The sequence below is a fragment of the Alexandromys fortis genome, unplaced genomic scaffold (genome assembly GCF_014885135.2).
Source record: "Alexandromys fortis isolate MF-2015 unplaced genomic scaffold, M_Fortis_MF-2015_v1.1 scaffold_161, whole genome shotgun sequence".
NCBI lineage: Eukaryota > Metazoa > Chordata > Mammalia > Rodentia > Cricetidae > Alexandromys > Alexandromys fortis.
In genome coordinates, this window is record NW_026068073.1 from 2,892,187 (window position 1) to 2,910,770 (window position 18,584).

Here is an 18,584-nt window from a genome sequence, read left to right on the forward strand (position 1 = left end):
AGGCCTGTCACACCATGTGGGACAGCGTCCAACTTCCACTCTATGGCACTGTATTCAGCTTCCCCGCCTGTACGGAATCGAAGTTCCTGGATGGTGGCCTCCAACCTCCTGAGCATACGGATGCCGCCACAGCGATTTGCAGAGAAACTGCAACCACCTGGACCGCCATGACGACTGCTGGCAGGCGCTCGGTTTCAAAAGTGTTGCGCGGGGCGTGCTCATATCCTGCGGGGCGTGGACAAATCCTGCCGGAAATCTAAAAGACACCGGAAATAGAGTGGCCATGAAATGTTAAATGTTCTAGTCATTTTAGTGTTGCTTTTGCTGGCGGGTCCGCGAGGTGGCTCGGAACCTTTCCTTCCGGGGCTCTGTGGCGTCCGCGGGCGGAAGTCGCGGCCCGGCGGGCCGTGCGCACAGCTCTCTGTGCGGTGCAGTGAGGTGAGTGACTGCGGGGCAGGGCGGACGCTGTGCTGCCCAGCGCTGGTCCGTGCCGAGCAACGGCCGCGGAGGCTGCAGGGGGATGCGTGGGTAAGGTGGGGGTCGTTCGATTCGGTTTCGTTCCGTGCTTGCGGTTTCCGCGTCTTCTGTGTTTTGTCACTTCCCAGTGTGCTCTCCTGTGGGAATTCTCACGGTCGTCCGTGAAAATTGTCGTGTCAGGACGTTCGGGGCAGGACTCAGTGAGTGTGCGCTGCAGGAGCCGATCCTGGGTGGGAGCCGGGAGCTTCAGGACGAGGATCCTGAGGTGGCTTGTGACCCACTCAGGCCGTGAGGCGTAGAAGTCAGCGCAGGCAGCGAGGTAGCCTGGGGCGGGTGTCGGGTGCTTGTGCGGGGCAGCGTTTGCTTAGCCAGTGACCGTATGCTTGGTCGTGTCTTAGTACATGAAGAGAAACGCCATCAAGTATACCAAAATAGAAAGTATCAGGCCACAAATGTCACACTGTTCTCTCTCTCTCTCGTGTGTGTGTGTGTGTGTGTGTGTGTGTGTGTGTGTGTCTGTGTGTCTGTCTGTCTGTCTGTCTCGTGGCGGGGCACGCTTTGCCTAGTATCTAAGCTGCTGAACTCAGGGACTTCTCTCTTAAGGTCTGTAAAGAAAGGAATTTCTTTTGTTGGCTGCTGTTGGATCTTCTTTACTAGTTCCTCCCACTGTGGGTGGCTAGCATTACTGAAGGAAATAAACACAACTAAAAACAAATTCTCACCAGCAGCCAGTGGTGGTGCATACTTTTAGTCCCAGCACTCAGGAGGCAGAGGCAGGTGGAGCGCTGTGAGTTCGAGGCCAGTCTTGTCTACATAGTGAGTTCCAAGACAGTCAGCTATACAGAGAAGCTCTGTCTTATAAAACAACAACAACAATAACACACACACACAGCCCAAATTCTCATTCTTTGGGCCACTGTAGGGTCCCATTTGGGGACCCTTTGGAGGTTATGTGCATCAGTGCTGGGCTCTCTTTGGTTTCAGTGATTGGCAGTTGACCAAACTGAGGGTGCTTCCAAACTGGGTCATATTATTTGTACCTGAACATTTGTACTGATTTAGAGCCCTTAAAAACAGTGTATCAGGCTGGGTGCGGTAGTGCGCGCCCTTAATTTCAATACGGGTGAAGCTGAGGCAGTGTGAGTTCAAGGCCAGTCTGGTCTAAGGAGCAAGTTCCAGGACTGCCAGAGCTACATAATAGACTCCATCTCAAAAACTAACAGACAGCCACACATACATAAACACACGCACACACACACACCAGTATATTATACACTCCTGGAAGCATCTTTTTGGGTTCTAGGGCAGGAATGGTTTAAGTTGCCTGGAACACGTCAGTGACTTGGAGGCAGTACTGTGCCACACTGGTTGGAGGTTACTGGAACTTATCTATGTTAGTGGCTGCATTCTGGTGGGGAGAGAACCTTCATGGACAGCTTAGAAGTGCTCAGTGTGGAGAGGTCCTGGTGCATTTTCTTAGGGTTTGGGGCCTCGTGTGTGTGTGTGTGTGTGTGTGTGTGTGTGTGTGTGTGTTGGGGAGTGAGGTTTGGGTGAGTAAATTTTTCATGATATGGCTGTGTGTGGACAGAGAAATGTTTAGAAACTCAGACTAGAATTAGGATTGGCTGTCATCCTGAGCTCCCTGGGCAATGGGAAACAGAAATGCTGTTTTCAGAAGCGGACTAAAAGAAGGGATTACATAGACTGACTACTACTGTGGCCAGTGTGTTCCTTAGAAAGAAAACAGCTTGAATCTGTTCCCCTGTTCTTCTAGTTAGTGACCTGTGAGCGAATTGAAGGAAATCTGATGCTCACTATGTGTAGCTGAAAGGGTTGTTTGAAATAAAATCAAAATGAAATTGGCAGCTTACTGAGTTTTTGTTGGTGTTTACTACCTTTCGGGTGCTGAGGGCTTGGTCAGCCTACTCTGGCATGCCATTTGGTTCCCTATGATAAACACCTGTGTCCTCATTTTGTAAACAACTAGGTTAGCATATTGTTTCTCTCCTAGTTAAAATGTGAGCACAGCAAGTGTATCCAAACTGATGGGTTTTTAGATATTTTTGTTTCTTTTGTTGTCTGTTTTATACCCCTGACTAATAACGAGCAGGGCTTTCTGTACCCTTTGCGGTGCCTACCTGTGAGCTTCCACATGGGCCCTCACCAATTCCTTGTCTTCTAGGGACTGCCAGTGTCTCAGAGCTCCTGGACCGCTGAAATCATTCAGGCTTCAGGATCTCTTGCTGTGCCCCAGGTAGCCTTGTTCAGCATCTGTAACTCTTGAGGAATTTGGTTCTGCTACGAAGAAACATCAAAACTAGAAGCTCAGAGTGGACATGGCTGCGGATACGAATTTCCAGCAGAAGATCCAGCCATTGGGTGCAGAGGAGCAGCGTGGGGCCTGTGAGGTAAGAGGGACTTAAGGGCAGACACACGAAGCTGCAGACCCTATGTTACCGTATTTCTGAGATCTTTAATCTAGTTAAAAGAGTGGACTGTATATATCCCACACCAACTAATTACTCCCCCCCCCCCCCCCCCCCCGCCCTATCTTTCTTTGAATACAGGGTCTTATTGTGTATGTGAGGCTGGCCTAGAACTTTCTGTATAATCTAAGCTGCCATCAAACTCAACACCTTTTTTTGCCCCAGCCTCTCCAGTCTGGAATTACAGGCCTACATCACTATAGATATTGTCTCATCTGTTTTATTTAAACGACTATAGATATCTTATCTATTTTTTTTAATGACAAGCTTTTCCTCTTGAGTTTTCTTTTTTATATTTTTATATATTTATAGTTGTTCCTCTTTCGCATCTTCCCATCCTCAGTTTCTTAAAGGTTGCCTGCTATGCCCGCCCTGTAAGAGATGTGCATCTGGGGAGGTACCTTTCTGTCAGTTCTTAGTCTCATGGGTAAAAGAATTTTAAAGTGGACTCAGAAGGAAGCCCCAGGACGATTATTATATTAGGGTTTTAGGGAGAACAGAGCAAGCTGCAAGGCGGATATCCTGAAAGTCCTGTAGTTTCAGGGGAGGGGGAGATGGAGGGGACATAAACAAACCTTATATTTAGGCAGTGAGGCCGGCAAATGGCGGTGGGATGGGGCAGCTGTAGGTGGGTGTTATTTTCAGAGATCCCGGGAAAGCATGCTAGGAGACTTTGTCCATGATCTGAAAAAGAGAAGGAAAAGTCAGTTTTTGCATTAGAGTTCTGTTGACAGAAGTTTCTGTCCCACCTGGCTCCACAGCCTTTCAGTCCCAAAGAAAGACAAGGAGGCTTATGTTAATTATAAGATCTGTAAGCGCTGCTCTGAGGGAGGGGGCTGATGAGATTCCTAACTGTTCCTCCCCACTCCTTGGCATCTCCTCAGGTGAATCTGTTTTTTCTGGTATCTCCTGTCCAAGTGACGGTAGCTAGGATGTGGACTAACTCTTCCAGGAGACTCCTGAGCTTATGCTATTGTCTCATATTAAAGAAGAGAAACTGAGGCACAGATGACACACTAGCTGAACTTCTATGTTGCAGCATCTGCTAGCCTGGGATTCAAACGTGGCAGTGTGTTCCATGGTCTGGCTGCCAGTTCCATTCCCTGCTCCTCCTGAGGAAACTTCTGGTGATTTTCTAACTGCATGGCCAGGCTGCTCTTAGCACTCCCTCTGCCTTGTCCTGTTCGCTCCCTTCACTGTTTTATGGGAATTCTTTTCTCTTCATGTGTTCAGGTCCCTTAGTCCCCAAGTCCTATGGATTTCTCTTCTAGTTCGTAGCTGCTCTGGTTTTTTGTGGTGTACTTTGCAAGAGTTCCTTGAATGGGTATGTAAGCGAAGGTGCAGCGAAACCACGAAACCAGACTTCTCCATTGGTAGAAAGGTTTATTGGGGAGCATACTGAAGGCATGTTTCTGAGTAGGGGGAGAAATATGGCGAGAAAAATAAAGCACATTTTATGTTAGAAGGGTGGGGTGTTTGAGCTGATAGAGAAACTGATGAGGATCCTAAGGTAGTTAGCATTTGTGGGAAGATGAAGGATGGGTCCATTAAACAGAGACCCACCTAGTGGATGACCACTCCTGAAGTGTGGAGAAGACTTGTGTTGTAGATACGAGGGAGGAAGCAGGCAGAGCAGAGAATCAGGCTAAACATGGCAGGCTGACCAGAGCAGACCATGAGAAGAGCAAGAGAGGAGCTGCCAGCCAGGGCAGAGGCATAGCCAAATGGTTGACTTGTGTTTGGATCTGGCTGGGGAAGGGAAGCAGAAGCCCTGCCCCTGGGAGAGAGAGCTTTAGAGTAGGGCAGGATGAGAAGTGCTGGGTGGACCCCAGGTACTGAGGAATGCAGGGAGGGCAGGCCTCCACATGTTAATAGGCACCTTCGTTACAAATTTGTCCAGGGTTACTTTGAGACCTAACATTCATTCATTCATTCATTCATTCATTCATTCATTCATTCATTTTTGAGACAAGGTTCTCACTGTGTATCCTGGCTGCCCTGGAATTTGCTATGTAGACCAGGCTGGCCTCAAACTCACAGTGATCTGGTTACTTCTGCATCCCACACGCTGACATTAAAAGTGTGCTTTACCATTCTTAGCTATTTATTTTTAAAGCTTTAAAACATATTTATTTGTGAGTTTGTGCCTGCATGATTTTGCACATATACACTGTGTGAGGAGGCCAGAGAGGATGCAGAATCCACTGGAACTGGAGTTGTGAACAACCTTTGTATGCTGGGAACTGAACCTGGGTCCTTTGCTAGAGCAGCTAGTGCTCCTAACTGCTGAGCTATCTCTCTGTACTATTTATTTTTAATGTGCTGCTTCCCTCATTCTTTTTTCCAAATATTTATTTATTTATTTTTATTTTTTTGAGACGGGGTTTCTCAGTGTAACAGCTCTACCTGTCCTGGAAGTAGCTCTCGTAGACCAGGCAGGCCTTGAACTCACAGAGATCCGCCTGCCTCTGCTCCCCAGTGCTGGGACTAAAGGTGTGCGCTGCCACCACCTGGCTGCTCTGTCTTTTGAGTGTACACATGTCACAAAAGTGTAGAGTCAGAGGACAACTGTGGGACCTCGTTCTTTCTACTCTGCTGAACCATCTTCAGCTCAGTTAGTGTTCTGTTTTAAAGGAGTTTTAGGTTGCCAGAGAGATGACTCAGCAGTTAAGAACATTGGCTGCTCTAGCAGAGGAACCAGGTTCAATTCCTAGACAGTTCACAACTGTAACTCCAGTTCCAGGGCATCTACTGGCTTCTTCTGGCCTCTCTGCCTACTGCACACACAGGGATGCATAAGCCTGCAGGCACAAAGCACTCATAAAATTTAAAAAAAAAAAATCTTTTAAAAAAAGGGAATTTTAAGAACCTTTTGATGTTTGATTAATGGCATTTCGTCCTGTTCTTGTAGTTCGTGATATTTTGAAATGTGGCTTCTGGACGGATATTATGAGCTTAAAAAATTTAAGCTTTCTGTGTCTTTTTTTTTTTTTTTTATCCTGTGCACACTGTCTACCAGTGTCCTCCATTCCTCTGTTGTCTGGGTCTCATCAGCATGTCATGATCCTTAGCCACTTTGTGCCCCTTCCCTAGTCACTCTTTCTCTAGTTTTAGAGACCTCCTGAGAGAGAAAGTCACAGAAGGAAAGAAGGTCTCAGTAACCCTTGCTCTGTAGGCCAGGTTGACCTTAAATTTACAGAAATATGACTACCTCTATGTCTTGAGTGCCTGGACTAACTTCTTGTGCAAGCTTCTTCCACATACAATTGAATGAGCAAGAGACTTGCTTGTGTAGTAATGAAAACAGGAAAAGCTGAGCTTCCTCAGCTGAATGGGAAATGTATGTATAATTGCCATGGCTCCTTCCATTGGAGTGTCTAAAATTATCCCCACAAAAATATCAAGTGTTGATGTGCTTGTGTCCCAGGGAAGCAGAAGGAGCAGTGTGCCACTGCTGAGAGTATCAGTTAGTCAAGCCAGTTTGGAAAACTGCATTCTGACACCCCGCACTTCTCCTGCTCAGGAGTAAATGCAGCAAGATAGAGCTGTGCAGGCTCAGCTATCGTATTGATCACTGCCAGTCAGCTTACTGAAAACAGAGCATTTGCTTGCGATTTAATGTCTATGTTTATAAATATGTGGATGTTCATTTATTTCTTGAGCATCTAGTTATTTGGTCATTGTTCTTTTTCTTCCTTACTCCCAGTCTTCTGTATTTCTTGATATGAAAATGAAATCTATGCCCTGCAATGCTGAAGCATGGGCAGTCCGTAGATGGTGGTCCTGTTGAACTGGTCCATGTTGGGTTTCATGAGGATGGTTGACCAGGTCTCTTCCTCAAGAGGGCACCAGATCTCATTACAGATGGTTGTGAGCCACCTTGTGTTTGCTGGGAATTGAACTCAGGCAGTGCACTTAACTGCTGAGCCATCTCTCCAGCCCAAACTAGCTGCAAACTCCCTGTGTAGTTGACACTTGTCTTGAACTCCTCATCCTCCTGCCTTCACCTTCTGTGGACTCGGACTGCAAGCATCTGTCATCACACCTGGCTTCTTTCTTTTCCCTCTTTGTTTTTTGTTGGCGTTTACTTATGTTTTAGTATTTTTTAGGAACTTTGCTTCTGATTTTTATGATTCATATATCTTTTTCACTTATATTTTTATTGTTTATATTATTTTGCTGTTCAGTTTTGCTTTTTTAGTTATCTGTTTTGTTCCTTCTGAATTTTTTGTACTGTTAAATATTATTTTTTTTCCTTTTTGTTAAATGTTGTAAGGAAGCTGCTTGTTCATTTCCCAGCTGCCAAGACTCCTGAAATAAACACACAGAAACTGTATTAATTAAATCACTGCTTGGCCCATTAGCTCTAGCTTCTTATTGGCTAATTCTTACATATTAGTTTAACCCAGCTCTGTTAATCTGTGTATCACCACGTGGCAGTGGCTTACCGGCAAAGTTTCAGCATGTCTGTCTCTGGCAGTGGTTCCATGGCTTCTCTCTGACTTCGCCCTCTTTCTCCCAGCATTCAGCCTAGCTTTCCCCACCTAACTAAGTTCTGCCCTATCAACAGGCCAAGGCAGTTTCTTTATTCACCAGTGGTATTCACAGCATACAGAGTGCTGTGTAACTGAGGCTGACCCTGAACTCTACTGTGTTTGTTTGAGTCAGAGTCTCCCCTGCTTTCACCACTTACTAAGGCGAAGTGGTTGTCTGGTGAGGTCTGCTGCCCAGCTGCTCATGTTCTTCTTCTCCGTCTGTTGTCATGTGTTCTTAAAGTCCCAATCGTGAAGACTCTACTCTCAGAATTGATCATCTATCAAAGGTTGATATAAATTTGGGGGCTGCATGCATTCTGGGGGGCTTGGTTTGGTTTTGAGGCAGGGTTTCTCTATGTTGTCCTGAGACTTACTATGTAGGCCCAGCTGGCCTCAAACTCCCAGAGATCCACCTGCCAACTGTCTTCAGAGTGGTGAAATTAAAGTGTGTCACTAACCTGGCTGCAGGCATTCTACCAGAGGAGGCAACAATTTTTAATACATTGTTGAATGCTCCAAAGGAAATTTCTCATAGTAATGTTATCATTGATATTTTCTCCATTAGACATTCAGGGGCTCCCTGATAAACCTAGTGGAGAGGAATGAAAGGAGACAAGAGACGCGAGAAATGACGGCAAGACAGGATTTCTGATCAAGCCATACCGTTTATTCTTTCTCAGAAGCTGTTATATAGCAAACGGGCAAAGGGGGTAAGGGAAAGGCATCAGGGGGAAGGGAAGGGAGTCAGGAAGCTCAGGTCTGCTGGAACTCAGGTCCGGAGACATCCCCAGCTGATAAGTAAATACTGAGGGTCTGTGATTGTTGACTAACCAAGGAGAATGCTAATGTGTTCCAGAGCCTGGTGTCTGCAGGTCTCTGCTAGGAGATAAGATACCAGATTGATTTCCTAGACCCTGCAGAGGGGATAGAGGTAAATATTTTTCTTAACTTGTGAGCTTAAGATGGCTGTAACCAAAATGTAGATCTCAAAATGCAGGCCTTTGCTTCCGGCACAACGGAGTACTTCTGGAATTATCCATTATGGTTACAGTAATATGCCTTCTATTTTAATGTAGAGAATTTTAATACAAAATATTTTTCACACAGAAGAACGATAGATGAGTGGCACCTCTGCCTGTTTGCCAGTGTCACTAGTGTCGGCCTGGAAGATCTGTCAAAAGTACTTGAAGGCCTAGAAAGAAATAGCCATGTGCCCCGTAGGCACGTGGGCACCTTCAGATTATCAGTGTTGTAGTGTTACGATTTTCATCCATGAGTAAAAGAATGGCCCTTCTCTGAGTGATCATCAGCATAGGTCCCATCCTGTTTCTTTTCCATTGCTAGGTTATTTGTAACCCAAATATTAGAGCCTACACTTTTTTCTCTGTGTTGGTTTTTATCTCTGAGATAATAACCTACTTAACATAACCATTAATCCTTTAAGTCATTTGTTCCTGATCATACTTCCATATGTGGAGTCTTCCTCTCGAGGTCCAGCCAGTGCTCACACAGCCAGCTTAATTAAAAAGCATGTTAGCCTCTTTTAATCTCTTAATTTTTCTCCCCCATGTTAATCATTTCTTGAAGAACTTTGGGTTATTTTTTAGACTGTGACAAATTCTGAATTTGGCTAAGTTGCCGATGCTATCCTTTAGCATGAATTCCCATTCTTATATTTCTAGGAAGCTGGTCTTTAAATCTAAACATGATGGTGACACATGTGTGTGCCTGTCATTAGCCAAGGGAGACTCAGCATTGTGAACTGTGTAATTTGAAGAGTCCGTATCATGGGATTATTAAATTTTATATGTGTGATGAATGTTTTGCTTGCATGTGTGTGTACAGTGTGTGTGCCTGGTTCTTTGGAGACCAGAAGAAAGCATCAGATCCTCTGGGACTGGAGTTATAGCTGGTTGTGAGCCACCATGTAGGCACTGGGACTTGAACCCAGGTACTTTGCAAGAGCAACAGATGTTCTAAATTGCTGTCATCTCTCTAATTCCCCTTCCCCCCACCTTCTATAGTCATGCTCAGAGCATGGGCTTGGCTATAATTAAGACAGGTCTTCTCACATTAGTTAGCAATTCACAGTGACCATCACAAGCTCTACTCAGGTGGACCAAGGATCCCGAGTTGGCTTGGAAATGGTTTCAAGAGGTGTCTGTATCAACAAGCCGAGGGGCAGAGAGACATCTACAGCATGTGGGGGCTTCAGAAGAGGGAGTGAAGTTTGCATTATTAGCAGTAGCTATATGTAAGATTTTGTGTTTTCTTTTTTCTTTTTTAGTTGCCATGTTCAAATAATGTCATCTGTGTCTCTGGTTGGTGAATTAAAATATTTTTTGCGTGAAGATTCTTTTCCTAGGTGGTATCGGGAGTTTTATGAAATGCGTTGTACAGGTATACAGAGAGAAAGAAGTGCCAATAAGATAAAATGCAGGTGTATTCTCTTATTAGTTTTCTCTTCACCTCTACAAAATACTTAATAGAAACATCTTGAGAAAATATTATATACCCAGAGGCAGTCCTAGGCCATCCTGATTTATGCAACAAGTTCCAGGCTGCTGAGGCCATAGAATAAGGCTCTCTTTGAAGAGAGGAAGAGGAAGAAAAGGAAATTTTGTTGTTGTTTGTTTGCTTTTGGTGCTAGGACCCAGGTGGTAGGGGTCTTGTTTTCACAGCTGATTAGTAAGCAGACACAAGTATAACTAAGAAGTCCCTATTGCAAGAAGAGGAACCCTTCTTGTAGGGTAATTACTTCTGCTCAGGGCACAGCCTCAGGAAGAAGATTTAAGGACAAGAACAGTGACCAATCTTTGTCCCTTTATCTCTGAAGGGAGTTGGGATGTTTAGACTGGTGCTCCCGGAGGAACATGTGCTCATGTACAGACGTCAGTAGGTGACCCAGAGCCAAGGAGACAGACACACAATGAAGTAGAGATGCCAGGCTCTTAGTTGGCATTTAGTTCCCAAGTGAGGAGTTAATACTTTTAGCAAAGCAGCTACTAAATGCCTGTTTCATAATGTTGAGTCCAGTGGGTCCAGCTAACTCCAACCTGGAATATGGTTGCTCAGTCAGCATTGTGCCGTGTACTCTTCCTTAGTGAATTCTCTTCTAGTTCCTTAGAAATGTGACTGTATGATGGACGGCAGGATTGAGGAGTGCTCTCTGTCCCCCAGCTTAGTGGGAAATGCAGTGCGCCATCATTGAAAACCTAACTTATGCAAACTTTCCTGTTTTCCGACGTTGAGTTGTTCACCCCTGAACTGTGGTACGTTGTTACAGAGATGGATGTCCTTTGAGGATGTGACTGTGGACTTCAGCCAGGAGGAGTGGCAGCACCTGGACTCCGCCCAGCGACGTCTGTACCAGGACGTGATGCTGGAGATCTACAGCCACCTCTTGGCAGTGGGTGAGCACAGCCACCTGGGGATCCAGGATGAGTTCCATTGAGGTTTCCTTCCTTCTCTTTGTAAAACATGGTGGGGTATCAGAAGTGCCCCCCCCCCCGTGTGTTTGCTTTATTTGCCCCGATGTTTCATTTCTTTTGTGTATCTGCAAGTATTAGTTATACAAAATAGAAAATGTTGACTTGGTTTTAGCAGTGAGGCAGTGTCAAGCTTCATTGTATCATCTAAAGACAAGAAATGACCCCAAAATCTAATATGCTTTTGGTTAACAGGATACCCCATTCCCAGCCCTGGAGTCATCTTTAGGATGGAAAAAGGAAAGGAGGCACAGGCAGGGAAGATTGAATTCCCAGGCCAGCAGTGTCCAGGTGAGCCATTGCTTCCCAGGTGGGGTAGATTTCATGAGGCCTTTGTCAGTTTGTCTCACCAAGTCCCCGGTGGTGGTCACCTTTATGCTGTTTTCTCTTTGGAGTTTTTGTGGTTAATTCTGAAATCCATTTATTATTGGTGTAAGGCAATGTGAGACTTTCTTTATGAAAGGCGAGTTTGTGGGACCAGCTTCTCTGACCATAGATATGAATGAACCTAAGTGAACTAACTCATCCATTTTCTACTAATGATGACCAGTACACCCCCATGTGTAAATACACACTTGTTCGTGAACATCTGACATTAGCCAAGTTGGTTACTATATTGTCCAAGTAATGGAGGAAGGACTTGTAATTTGTGTGTTCTAACCACCGACTTTTGAATTAGCATATTGTCCTTGGGGTTCTTATTATTGTTTATTTTGTGTCTGTCTTTGCTTTTCCTGTCTGCCTCTGAGTTTATTTATTTATTTTTTTTCCTTTCCTGTGCTGGTCTATTTCTTCCCCTTAGTTGTGGCACCTTAGGCTTAGTGTTCTGTATGTTTCTCTTCTCATTCTGTGGCAGGTTTGCTTAAAGGCTCTGTTCCTTCTGAATGTGCAGTTCTCACTGTGTTCTCACGGTTTCTTGGTCCCCGACCTTATAGTCTCTGCTGCCTTGTTTAGATGAGAACATTCCTGCAAGAGGATTCGCTTCCTTCATTTTGGGAGAGCAGAAACTGGAATCTACCTCATTCAAGTTAGAATGTCTTTGTTTTGGTCTGGCTGATTATCCTTCTCTCTGAACTATTTTCTTTGGTGTTTAATTTGTTTTATTATTTTGGCCCCACCCATTTTCCTTTTTGAATGCACAAGTTGTTTTTCTTGACCCCATCGGCATCAGTACAGACCGTCTCCTTCTTCCGTTATTTGTTTATTTCTGAGGTATTTTACTTATGTATTTTTTGGTTATTACTGTTATTTTTCAGGCAGGTCTCTGTGTAGCCCTGGCTGTCCTAGAACTCACTTTGTCGATCAGGCTGTTTTGTACTTACAGAGATCCACCTGCCTCTGCCTCCCAACTGCTGAGATTAAAGGCCTGTGCCATCATGTCTGAGACTTTCTTATTTAGGTTAAGTTTTCCTTATGTGATGTATGGATTCCACTTAAGACATGTTATCAATCAAAATGTTACTGCAGCAAATGATGTCACTTTGGGTTTTGATACATTTAGTTAGAAACACACAGCTAATTTCTGTTATATAAGATTCAGTAACTTTCTGATGCTCTTTCTAGTGCAATTGATAAAAACTCACAGACAGAAATTGGGGTTCAGCCTAAAGGGTCAGAAGAGTAAAACAGCCAGCCACTGGCTCTTGCCTCGACCTCACTCCCAGGAATCTCAGAATGAGACTGTGTCTTAAGAGCTGTCTCCTCCCGTCTTATATTCCTCTCTGGTCCTGGGATTAAAGGTGTGTACCACTGGGATAAAAGGCCTGTACCTCCCAGTTTCTATGGCAAATTAGTGTGGCTACTGGGATTAAGGTGTGTGTTATTGTGGTCTGGTCTGTAAGACTGGCCAGTGTGGCTGTTTTACTCTCTGAACTTCAGGCAAGCTTTATTTTTTAAAATATAAATGAACTATCACTGAAGTTTTTTTCACGTTTATATATTGCTATCTTAAAAATTCAGCTGGATAGTCTATATGCTTCATCCTCTGATCCATTGTTGTCATAATTATACTAATGTCTGCTATGTAGGTAATCTCCATTGTATACAGTTGTGATTAGCTTCCTTTTACTAATTGTCAGCATCATTAGTAACTGATTTAGGCATTCATATTCAGTCACAGTCCCTCTGTATCATTCATCCTTCATCCTCTTCACTCTGTTTATTCTTTCATCTCTTTATGTTCCTAGAAGACTCAGAAATTGAAACCTCACCACGGAAAGTATCTGAGAAAGCTTCAGTTCATAGTGATATGGCCAGCGAAGTCTCAAGAAATGGTTTGTGGTGTTCACTTTTGCAAGAACTATGGCAGGATTCTGATACTGCTACAAGAGATAAACAAAGCCAGATTCTACCCTTGCCTCCTGGCACCTTCCTTAAGAAAACTCTGAGCACAGATAGTGGACCTGAATATCAAAAGCCCAGGGAAACCATTCCTTTGGGACCCTACCTCATTTCTACACAAGGGAATCTTCCACAATATTGCTTGCTTCCAAAAAGTTTGGGGCTAAACTTCGGAGCAAATGGTCAGAATGAAAGCAGTGTCACCGAGCAGCTTATTAACATTGTCGCATCCAGTCAGCTCCTGATACGAGGCTCTTGTAATGCTAACTGTGTGGCTGCTCATGGAGGAGAATCGTGCCGAAGTACTGGGAATGGAGAAGTTCTCAACTATCAACAACCACTGGTACATGAAAACCATTCTCAGGAGAAAGCAGATCAAGGCCCTCGGTGCGGGGAAGTACTCTATGCCATATCTTTGCCCAAACCTGAGATCACTCTCACTTTGGACAGACCTCTTGTTTCGTTCAGTGGTGGGAAGGCCTTCCTTTGTGTGTCAGATTCATCGAGTTATCCATTCCAGCTGAAGGCGGATCATCCACTTCACATTGGAGGGGAGCCTTACAAATGCAGCCGCTGTGAGAAAACCTTTGGTACTAAGGCTGCGCTCCAAGAGCATGAGCCAGTTCACACAGAGGAGAAACCGTCTGTGTGCACACTGTGTGGAAAAGCCTTCAGAGACAGGTCAGCTCTCTATGAACATGAGTTGATCCACAAGAATCACACGCCTTTTATCTGTGACAAATGTGGGAAGGCCTTCTTACGTAAGTCAGAGTTGATGTCCCATAAGCAAAGTCACGATGGAGAGAAGCCTTACAAATGCAATGACTGTGGAAAGTCCTTTAAATTTCCATCCCAGCTGAAGGTGCATCGTCAAAGTCACACGGGCGAGAAGCCTTACGAATGCCACGAATGTGGAAAGTCATTCAGCAAAACAGCCAAGCTCAAGGTGCATCAGCGGATTCACACAGGAGAGAAGCCTTATGTGTGTTCTCAGTGTGGAAAGGCCTTCAACCAGAAGTCAATACTAGACAGACACGAGAAGCTTCACCCTGGGGAGAAGCCTTACAGCTGCAGGGAGTGCGGCAAGTCCTTTAATTACCCGTCCCAGCTGAAGGTGCACTGCCACAGCCACACCGGGGAGAAGCCTTACAAATGCCACGAGTGTGGGAAGTCCTTTAACTTTCCATGTGAACTGAAAGTACACTATCAGAATCACACAGGAGAGAAGCCTTACAAATGCCGCGAGTGTTGGAAACTGTTCAGTAAAATGTCCCAGCTGAAGGCACATTCTCGTGTTCACACAGGAGAAAGACCTTACAAATGCAGCCACTGTGGGAAAGCCTTCTCCACCAAGGAGCAAGTCCAGGAGCACGAGCGGATTCACACGGGGGAGAGACCCTTTGTGTGCACCGAATGTGGGAAGGCCTTCAGTAGCAGGTCATCTTTTCGTAAACATCAGTTAATTCACACTAAAGAGAGGCCTTTTGTCTCTCAGAAATGTGAGCCGGGCCTCCAGGAGTCCACTCTGACATCCCCCCAGCAGCTTCACATTGGCGAGAAGCCTTACAAGTGCCCCGACTGTGGGAAGCTGTTTAATTATCCGTCCCAGCTGAAATCCCATTATCAGATCCACACGGGAGAGAAGCCCTGTAAATGTCCTGACTGTGGGAAATCATTTAGTAAAACATCTCAACTGAAGGCGCATTCTCGAATTCACACAGGGGAGAGGCCTTATGTGTGCTCTGTGTGTGGAAAGGCCTTCAAACAATTGTCAACACTGAGCAGACATGAAAAAATTCATCTGCTTGAGAAGCCTTACAAATGCAATTTTTGTGGGAAATCATTTTGTTCTCCATCTGAACTGAAGGTGCATCTTTTAATCCACACGGGAGAGAGACCTTACAAATGCAGCAACTGTTGGAAAGCCTTTTGTACTAAGGTCCAACTCCAAGAGCATGAGCGAATTCACACAGGAGAGAGACCTTATGTGTGCACTCACTGTGGGAAAACCTTCCGGAGCAGGTCGGTTTTCTCTAAGCATAAGCTGATTCACAGGAAGGAAGCGCCTTTCGTCTGTGAGAGGTGTGGGAAAGTGTTCTTACACAAGGCCGAGCTGACGTCTCATGTACAGACGCACACTGAGGACAAGCCTTAGGAATGTTGAGATGGAGCATGCCATCAGGTTACACGGTGAAGCCTCTGTGGGAAAGTCTTGCTTCCTAATGCCCTGCGCCAATAGCATGAACAAATGACGTCACCCGGGAGAGACCCTTTGTGCTCTGAGTGGGGAGCAGCTTTCAGTAGCAGGCTCACTTTCTAGACATCACGTGTCTCATGCTGGGGTGTATAGGGATACTTTTGATGATCTAACAAATGAAGCTTTCCTGAAAATCACAGTGCAAAGTTAGCCACACTAGTCAGCCATAGAGGCCAGGCGGTAGTGGTGCATGCTTTCAATCCCAGCACTAGAGAGTGTAAGATGGGAGGAGACGGGAACTCGCTCTCTTTTCAGTGTGGAGATTTCATAGAGGCAAGAGCTCTCTCGTGGCTTGACTGCTTTGTTTTCTGATCTTCAGGTTGAACCCCAGTATCTTCTGTGGTCTGTATTAGTCGTGCTACGAGGGCAAGGCCTTTGTCTCTCAACTCATATTGAAGAGAAGGATTTGGAATGCCACAGTTGGGAAATTATTACTTATATCACAGATGAGTCACGTCATCAGTTCATGGGTGGGGATGCCCTATGTGTGTTCTGAATGAAGGAAGGTCCTAAGCAGGACAGAACTCAGCATATAGACTACATGGCTCATACCACAGGTTTTACAGGTGCAGTTTTATAGAACATGGTTTACTGAGAAAAGAGTTCCTAGCTTACTAGTATATTCCAAAATGAAATTTATTTCTATCTACTTGAAGTTCTTTTTATGGCCATCAAATTGCACATCACCTGATTAATATTACAGAAAACAAATCTAGTTATACATTGCTGAGACATAACACATTATTATGCATGAGGAAAGTGAGTCACAGATTAATAACAATAAGCACACTTGTTAAACATGAATTTCATTTCAGGTTAACCTTGACTAATAATTTCAGAAGTGTTTCTATAGAATATAAGACACATTTTACCAAATTATTAGAAAGTTTATGGGAAATTAAGGCAATGATATTCCCATTTATTGTGGGAGTCCAGTAAAATCCTTAACTACCAGCCATGGTAATAGTAGGGTGATTATATAAATGGGCATACGTATGGAGTGTGTGTGTGTGTGTGTGTGTGTGTGTGTGTGTGTGTGTGTACGTACACATGTGCCTGTGTTTGGTCAGTGCCTGTATGAACTTGTATGTATTCCCACAATTCTGTGGAATTTTCCGTAGAATTAACTGCATACTAGAAGAGGGCAGTTTATTATTAAGCCGTACATTCATTTATTCTGTATATATTTATGTACACAGGCTGCTAGGTGTATTGGCTATCAGAAGAGTCAGTGATCTCATATCATGTGGATCCTGGGGTTTGAACTTGGATTGCCAGGCTTGGTGATCATTAATTACCTTTACCCACTGAAACATCTTCCTGTAACTATTAGTTTTACTTTTTATTAACAGTCTCTATCTTGAACTTGTACCATCAATAATTAATACTTTTTTATTGTACAGGTGTACTTTGAATAAATGAACTCTGGGGCATTTACTGTTCACGGTGCTTTTCTTTTTTGGGCTTGGTTTAGGTCTGTTTTCCCCCCCCCCCCCCCCCCCCCCCCCCGTAGCCTATGTGGTGATATTGGAACCAACCATTAGTCTGTTATTTGGGTGTGACTGCTGGTACTTGTGAGCTATTGCACACATGTAGAGGTCAGAGGACAACTTCTAGGAGTCCATTTTTCTCCTCTCTGGTTTCTGCTGCTGCTGCATGGTCCGGGCCGGCGGTTTTGTTAGCTTCCAGGAGATAGTCTCCTTTCTCAACCGTCCATCCATCCTGTCAGATAGGTGCTGTAAATACAGATGTACCACACTGTATCTGATTTTTTAAAGTGGGGTTTGCGGATTGAATTTAGATTTTGGGTTTTTTTTTGGGGGGGGGTGTTTTTTTTTCTGAGACAAGGTTTCTCTGTAGCTTTGGTGTCTTGTCCTGGAACTCCCTCTGTAGACCAGGCTGGCCTCGAACTCACAGAGACCCGCCTGCCTCTGCCTCCTGAGTGCTGGGATTAAAGGTGTATGCTGCCACTCCCACCCACCCCCACTTGAATTTAGCTTCCTTCCTTCCTTCCTTCCTTCCTTCCTTCCTTCCTTCCTTCCTTTTTTTAAAATTTTATTTTATTGATATTTATTGAGCTCTACATTTTTCTCTGCTCCCCTCCCTGCCTCTCCCCCCCCTTCAACCCTCCACCCTCCCTTAAAGTTCCCATGCTCCCAATTTACTCAGGAGATCTTATGCTGCCCCCCCCCCCCCACCGCCCTGCAGCAGGCTGTGGTGGTGGATCTAAGGACCACACAGATGGAAAGGAGAGCTTGGGGGTAAGATGGGATGGGGTAACTAGAGAGAGCCAGTAGCAGGGGGACACCCTGCAGTTTAGGGAATTGGAGGGGGCCTGTACCCTGTTCCCGGGACATCTGGCCAGCCAGGCAGGCACACACTTACCCCTCTGGCTGGATCTCCTCCCCTCTACTTTATTTTTCAGACACTCTTTTTATATTCCCCACGCCAAGTCCGTTACAAGAGGAGGGTTTCCTCAGAACCAGAAATTACATAGTTACTACATAATCACCATAAAAACATTTTTTCTTTGGAATAGGCCAACCCCATTATATTTCTTACCGCGTCCTCATGCATTTTCTTACAAAGCCCACGCTCAGTTAAGCATTCTTGTTTGAGACTTCTCACAGGTTGGGAGCCTTCCAGCCATAGCTGCTTACCTAGGCAGTAGTTTTTGTAACTGCCAGAAAAGCAAGTTACTTGTTTTTTGTATTTTAGAGTCCTGTCTAATTAACTAACCATCCAATTCTTTGCTTTTTCATCACATGAAGGCAATTATTTAGACCTTTGTTTTACATTTCCCAACATCAAAAAGAATTTGAGTTGGTTGACTCCTGGGATTGGATTGTTTTCTTAATCATTAACCTAAACCATAGTCTATACCACTCAAGCCAAGTGAAAATTTTAGCTGTGTGACACTTCCTTGTTCCTATTTTCTGTCCTCTGCAGTCCCTGCTTTATCAGGAGCAGGGGCAATACTGTATCCTACCTTTGCCTATAT

At 44.7% G+C, this 18,584-nt stretch overlaps 1 protein-coding gene across 4 annotated transcripts; it reads left to right on the forward strand.

Moving 5' to 3' along the window:
• The first annotated feature begins 241 nt into the window (after positions 1-241).
• LOC126488058 (zinc finger protein 175-like) lies at positions 242-17,020 on the forward strand. Of its 4 annotated transcripts, none has more exons than XM_050121255.1 (5): positions 242-438; positions 2,660-2,885; positions 10,785-10,911; positions 11,182-11,277; positions 13,176-17,020. In XM_050121255.1, the coding sequence occupies exons 2-5, from the start codon at positions 2,814-2,816 to the stop codon at positions 15,479-15,481; spliced, it is 2,601 nt and encodes an 866-aa protein (XP_049977212.1). In that variant the 5' UTR covers positions 242-438; positions 2,660-2,813; the 3' UTR covers positions 15,482-17,020. The 4 variants fall into 4 exon arrangements, with proteins under 4 accessions (XP_049977212.1, XP_049977209.1, XP_049977211.1 ...); XM_050121252.1 differs by having other exon boundaries at positions 243-438; positions 13,173-17,020; XM_050121254.1 differs by lacking the exon at positions 242-438 and adding an exon at positions 447-533 and having other exon boundaries at positions 13,173-17,020.
• The last annotated feature ends 1,564 nt before the right edge of the window (positions 17,021-18,584 follow it).

Excerpts from the sequence above, each read along its gene's own strand:
- LOC126488058 (XM_050121252.1), top strand. The coding sequence starts at position 2,814 with ATGGCTGCGGATACGAATTTCCAGCAGAAGATCCAGCCATTGGGTGCA. Across the intron at positions 2,886-10,784 it reads AGCAGCGTGGGGCCTGTGAG|AGATGGATGTCCTTTGAGGA; the intron begins GTAAGAGGGACT and ends ACGTTGTTACAG. Across the intron at positions 10,912-11,181 it reads CAGCCACCTCTTGGCAGTGG|GATACCCCATTCCCAGCCCT; the intron begins GTGAGCACAGCC and ends TTTGGTTAACAG.